Source organism: Rhincodon typus, chromosome 4, assembly GCF_021869965.1.
Source record: "Rhincodon typus isolate 14 chromosome 4, sRhiTyp1.1, whole genome shotgun sequence".
Classification (NCBI taxonomy): Eukaryota; Metazoa; Chordata; class Chondrichthyes; order Orectolobiformes; family Rhincodontidae; genus Rhincodon; species Rhincodon typus.
This window is the reverse complement of record NC_063335.1, coordinates 73,256,610-73,262,609: the sequence shown is the minus strand read 5'-3', so window position 1 is coordinate 73,262,609 and position 6,000 is coordinate 73,256,610. Positions and strand designations below refer to the sequence as shown.

The following is a 6,000-nucleotide window of genomic DNA, read 5'->3' as shown; positions in this document are numbered from 1 at the left end:
TCATGTTCCCCATGCTCTAATAACGTCTCTGAACAAAAATAACTGGAAAAATATCCACAGGCCGCGGGGTTCTATAAGTTATCAGACCCTCAGTTCACTCAGACTGTGAGACCTTAAACAGTGACCTTTCTCCTAAATTCGGAAATTTGAAGAGTCGTTTGTGCTTTTTACGAAGGCTGCTCTAATGATGCGTCAGGAAGCATATTAAGTGTTTCAGACAGCCATCCTTTGGGAAAATGTGATAGATATATCGGAACTAGAAAATCGTACTGGCTGTAGGGAGGGGGAAGCTAGGTAATTCGACGGTTTTCAGTAAGAAAAGACTGGACGTTTCGCCACAAAGTTGACTACCTTCATCCCCAATAGTCAATTCCTTCAAACTGCTCTTTAGGCCTCAGACAAAGTAGAGAGCCAGTCACTGCGAATGGATGCCGAAAGCTCCATCACCAACAGTCTGAGCAATAGCTGTCAGAACGAAGGAATGCGCAGGCGCGGTGCCGCGCGGGCTGGGGGCAGGGTTTGAATGAGGCCGAGGCCGAGCTCGAGCTCGCGTCGGATCGCAGGAGCAGTGGCGACATGCCGGTCTTCACAGGTAGGCCGGGTTCGCCGCTTCCCGTCGCATTGCTTCATCGCAGTGAAATGATTCGTGTACTCCGGGCCTCAAGATCCCCAGGCTGGGCTGATCAATGTAACCGCGCTTTGTTCACTGTCAGTGTGCAGGCCCTATGCGGATTGGAGGCGGTGTCAGCTGAAAGCAATGAGGTGGATGGTGGTTCCTTGGGCCGCGTCTGAAGCAGCCGTATCTAATTAAAGTGTCTATTTTCTGGAGATTAAAGTAGAAAGTGTTTCCCGTTTTTCTTCCATTTTTGCTTTTTTTTTCCCTCGTATGGAGCTGGGCGGCTGTGTGCACAATTTGCAAAAAAAAAGCTGCAACAATGATTGTGCAGAAAGCTGGGCCAGTGGCCGCTGCTGCTACTGCCCCCTTCAGTTCCCCAGTCTCACTTGATGCAGGGTTCTTGACCCCAAAACGTCGACTTTCCTGTCCCTCTGATGCTGCCTGACCTGCTGTGTTCATCCAGTTCCACACTGTGTTGACTGACTCCAGCATCTGCGGTTCATGCTACCTCACTTCTAAATGTTGTTTTCAAAACTTATAAATATATTTTAATTAACATTTTAACTTAATGAAAGAGGAATTGAATAACTTCTAGTTAAGTGGTCAATGTGTGATTTTTTTAAATGCTAAATGAAATATTCATTTTTACACGTTACCTCTCAGGCATTCATACTGTAGAGCATGAGGATTTAAATAAAGAGACTGCGCTTTCTTCAGAACGTTATTTAGCCTACATTCGTTTGCTGGTCTGATTTGTATATTAAATGTCAAATAACACAGTTCAAAAAGCCATGTTCTCTGTGAATAGGAATTAAAACTGGATATATTTTAGAATATAAATTAAAATTAAATATTAAAGTTAATGAGATAAATGAGGACATCTGGTTAATAATTGGTAGGCATCTCAAGGAATGCACTTTAAGCTTTGGAGTTGTAATTAAATTTATGTTGATCTTTTGTTTATCAAAAGATGATATGTAAAACTTGAACAATGAGTGATCTATCTCTCGACTTAATTGTTCATGTTATTCCAAGTAAATTGACAGCCAGTTGATTGGAGAAGTAATTCTGGAGAATGGAGGTTATTAACATGGATTACAGAGTTAGAGTTGTGTTGAAGGCAAAATAATTTGATTACATTTCAGTTTGAGACCATCTTAAAGCATCCCACATTGTGATAGAGATGGGCTGTGAAAGCAGAATGTTTTCTCAATGCAAGTCATTTCAGTTTTGATTTGGTGTATACTGCCTCTCACTGATTTAAGAATTTCAACAGTTGGTTGTTAATTAGGCCCACACTTTAAACATAGAAAACATACTATATTTGTATAAGGCTGAGGGACAGTTATTGAATCAGGACGGGAATCTAGGGACATTGGGAAAAAGGCAGGGAAGAGGAGTTGAGGATCATTATTGGGTCAACCATGATCTAACTAAATGACAGAGCACATTTGATGGGATGAGTGACTTTCATCTGCTCTTATATCTTAACTTTATATCATTATGGGTGGGGTCTGGGAAGTTTGGATTTGATGAGAAGAAAACAGCTCAAAGATTTGCGTAGTTTGCAGCTAGAAGAAGAAATATAAGCGGCCCTCAGCCTTGTGGTAGAAAGTGGAGCTTGTAAGACGACAGCTGGGAATCTGCTAGCAAAAAACAAACAGCTAAGACATCCAGAGTTATGAGGTAGTAAATAAAACTTGAAAAATTGCTCAGCCGAGAGGCTAATGGATAGTCCCAAAAAAGTATTTTCTCAGTTGAGTTAAAACACAGGAGAATTAATAATTTCTGGAATGTTATAGCTTACTTTGAGAGTTGTTCCATAAACAAATGAATGAACCTTTCAGATTCTCCTTCTGTTTAGGAAACCATTATAGGGGAGGGGTAGTCAGTGCAGTATAAATGAGAATTGAGTGCAGATGATAATAGTTATAAATAGTTAATAGTGCTTGTTGCTTATTTCATTATTATATTTTTTGTAAAAATAAATGTGAAATCTTGTTGCATAGTTCTGACACCTTAATTATGTGATTCATTGTATCTGAAGTGTGTTGAGAAAGTTAAGAGAAGGCAAATGAGAGTCAATCTCATACAGAAGACAAGATACTAATTGGAATAAAAATGGTTACTCCTGATTTCAGAGTGCAGACTAGCTAAAGGCGTGTTTATGACTAATGTCAGCAAATGACTTTCATAAAGTGATAGCTTTGATGGTCTTCCTTGTTCAGTTTATGCAACCTAAGCACATTGTGTTGACAAATCCTGAGACAGTAATTTTGTTGGCTATGAAGATGTTACTTCACATCTATGTCAACTAAATGTTTAGCCCTTCCATATTGTTACATGCAATGTATGTTATGTTAATCAATATGACGTTTGTGCAGTAGTGAGAGAAAATTGAATAATTAGCAATCTAGCTGTGCGAGATCCCTTGGGGAAGAATGACCGTAATGTGATAGAATTCTTCACTAAGATAGAGAGTGACATAGTTGAGACTAGGGTCTTGATTCTAAATAGAGGAAACTACAATGGTATGAGGCGCAAGCTGACTATGATAAGGTGTGGAAGGTTACCAAAAGTGGGTAGGCAAACATTTAAAGAGTGCATGGAGGAACTATTACAATCGTGGATTCCTATCTGGCACAAAAGTAAACAGGAAAGGACCTGACCATGGCTAACAAGGGAAATTAGGGATAGTATTGGATCCAAGGAAGCAGCATACAAATTGCAAACAAGAGTAGCAGACCTGAGGAGTGAGAGCAGTTTAGATTTCAGCAAAGGAGAACTAAGGGATTGATTAAGAGGGTAAAAATAGAGTACAAGAATAAGCTTGTGGCAAACACACCCTTAGAAGCTTTTATAATCAATTTGTTTGTGAAGAGAAAAAGATTAGTGAAGTCAAATGTAAGTCCCTTACGGTCATTAAAGGGAAGTTATAAATGGGGAATAAAGATGATAGGCCAATAAAATATATATTTTGGTTCTGTCTTCCCAAAGAAGGACACAAATAATGTCCCAGAAATTTTGGGGATGGCCTAGTGAGAGAGGCATTGAAGGAAACCATCTTAGTTGGGATATTGGTGTTGGAAAAACTGGAATTAAAGGCTGACAAATCCTCAAGGGTCTGTAATTTACATCCCAGAATATCCAATGAAGTATCCCTAGAAATAGTAGATGCATTGGTGGTCATATTTCAAATTCTGTAGATTCTGGAACAGTTCCTTATGGATTGTAGGGTAGCTAATGTAACTCCCCCTAAGGTTTTGGAGTAGATCTATGGCTTGGGTTGTGGGTGTTGAGGTTAGTTGGCTCGCTGAGCTGTTTTGTTGTTCTGCAGATGTTTAGTTACCGTGCTGGGTAACATCCTCAGCGCAGCCTCTGATGAAGCGTCAGTGTGTTTTCCCACCTGGTTTTTAAACTCTGGGGTCCGTTGCGATGGGTTTCCTCCGTAGTGGAATGTATATGGGGTCGAGTTCAATGTGTTTATTAATAGCCTGCTTCGTGGAGTGCCATGCTTCCAGGAATTCTCGTGCTTGTCTCTGCCTAGCCTGTCCCAGGATCTTGGTGTTGTCCCAGTCGAAGTCGTGGTTCTCCTTGTCATGTGGATTGAGATGAGTGAGTACTACACACTGACACTTCATCAGAGGCTGCACTGAGGATGTTACCCAGCACGGTAACGAAACGTCTGCGGAACAACAAAACAGCTTGGCGAGCCAACCAACCTAAAGTAACTCCCACTATTTAAAAAGAAGATAGGGGAGAACAGGGAATTATAGACTGGTTAGCTTGACATCATAGGGAAAATGCTAGGGTCCATTATAAAAGACGTAAGAGCAGACCACTTTGAAAGTTTTGACAAGGATTGAACAGAGTCAACATCGTTTTGTGAAAGGGAAATCATTTTTGGCAAATCTATTGAAATTTTTGGAGGGTATAACTAGTAGAGTTTACTTGGACTTTCAGAAGGCTTTCAATAAGGTCTTACATGAGATTAGCATTTAAAATTAAGGTGCATGGGATTAGGAATAGTATACTGACATGGATGGAGACCTGGTTGGTAGCCAGCAGCCAACGAGTAGGAATAATAGGTAATTGTCTGAACAACAAAGTGACCAGTGGCCTACCGCAGGAATCAAAGCTTGGACTTCAGCTTTTCATAGTACACATTTAATGATTTAAATGAGGGATCTAAATGTAATATCTCCAAGTTTGCAGATGATACAAAGCTGTGTGCATGGTTGAACTATGAAGAGGATGCTGAGATGCTTCTGTGTCATCTGGACAAGTTGAATAGGTGGACAGATGCTTGGCAGATGAGGTTATCTACTTTGGTAGCAAAAATCAGAAAGGCAGATTTCCTGAATGGTGATAAATTGGGAAAAGGAAAGGTGCAACAAGACTTGGTCTTTGTGCACCAGTCTCCCTGAAAATAAACGTGCAGGTGCAGTTGCAGCAGGCGGTGATAAAGGCAAATGGTGTGTTGGCCTTCATAACAGGAGGATTTGAGTGCAGGAGCAGGGATGTCTTGCTGCAGTTGTACAGGGACTTGGTGAGATCACACCTGGAGTATTGGTGCAGTTCTGGTCTCCTTTATCTGAGGAAGGATGTTCTGCCTTTTGGAGGGAGTGCTTCGAAGGTTTACCAGACTGATTCCTAGAATGGCAGGGCTAACGTACAAAGAGAGTCTGGATTGATTATGGCTATATTCACTGGAATTTGGGAGAATAAGAAACAAATAAAATGTAACAGTTCTAGACAGGGTAAATGATGAAGGATGCTTCTGATGGCTGGGAGTCCAGAATTAGAGGTCGCAGTCTAAAGAAATGGGATTAGGCTATTTTGAACTGAGGTGAGGAGAAATTTGCTTTCAGCCACATAGTGGCGAGCCTGTGGAATTCTCTACCACAAAAAGCAGTTAAGGCCAAAACATTGAATGGTTTCAAGAAGGCAAAGGCAAGAGCAGGGTGCCGAGTGGGATGATCAGCTGTGGTCATATTGAATGACAGACAAGCTCTAAGGAATGACCTCTAATGTTACTGTGGAAAGTTTTGCTGTTGAATAAATGAGAATTTCTCTTTGCTTTCCAGTAAACGTCAAATGGGGGAAGGAGAAATTTGATGGATTAGAGTTGAACACTGATGATCCACCTGTAGTTTTCAAGGCACAGTTATTTGCATTAACTGGAGTTCAGCCTGAAAGACAGAAGGTTATGATTAAAGGAGGCACACTAAAGGTAATTGTTCTTTGTATTAATGCTGTATGGTGTAGTTTGATCCAAACTGTTTTTATGAGGGTAAATCATGTTAAATTATTTTACACTTCTAAGTTCCTTCTTACCCCTCGTTACCTGAAACCCAGAGAACAGAGATCAACAATATACTGTC

At 40.6% G+C, this 6,000-nt stretch overlaps 1 protein-coding gene across 1 annotated transcript in view; it reads left to right on the top strand.

Annotated features, from left to right (window-relative positions):
* Positions 1 to 458: 458 nt before the first annotated feature.
* The window catches only part of usp14 (ubiquitin specific peptidase 14 (tRNA-guanine transglycosylase)), a 63,144-nt gene continuing 57,602 nt past the window's right edge, over positions 459 to 6,000 (top strand). The window contains exons 1-2 of the mRNA XM_048596389.1: positions 459 to 592; positions 5,704 to 5,849. Of these exons, the coding sequence (XP_048452346.1) occupies positions 577 to 592; positions 5,704 to 5,849 (162 nt within the window). The 5' untranslated portion in view covers positions 459 to 576. The remainder of the gene's footprint in view (positions 593 to 5,703; positions 5,850 to 6,000) is intronic.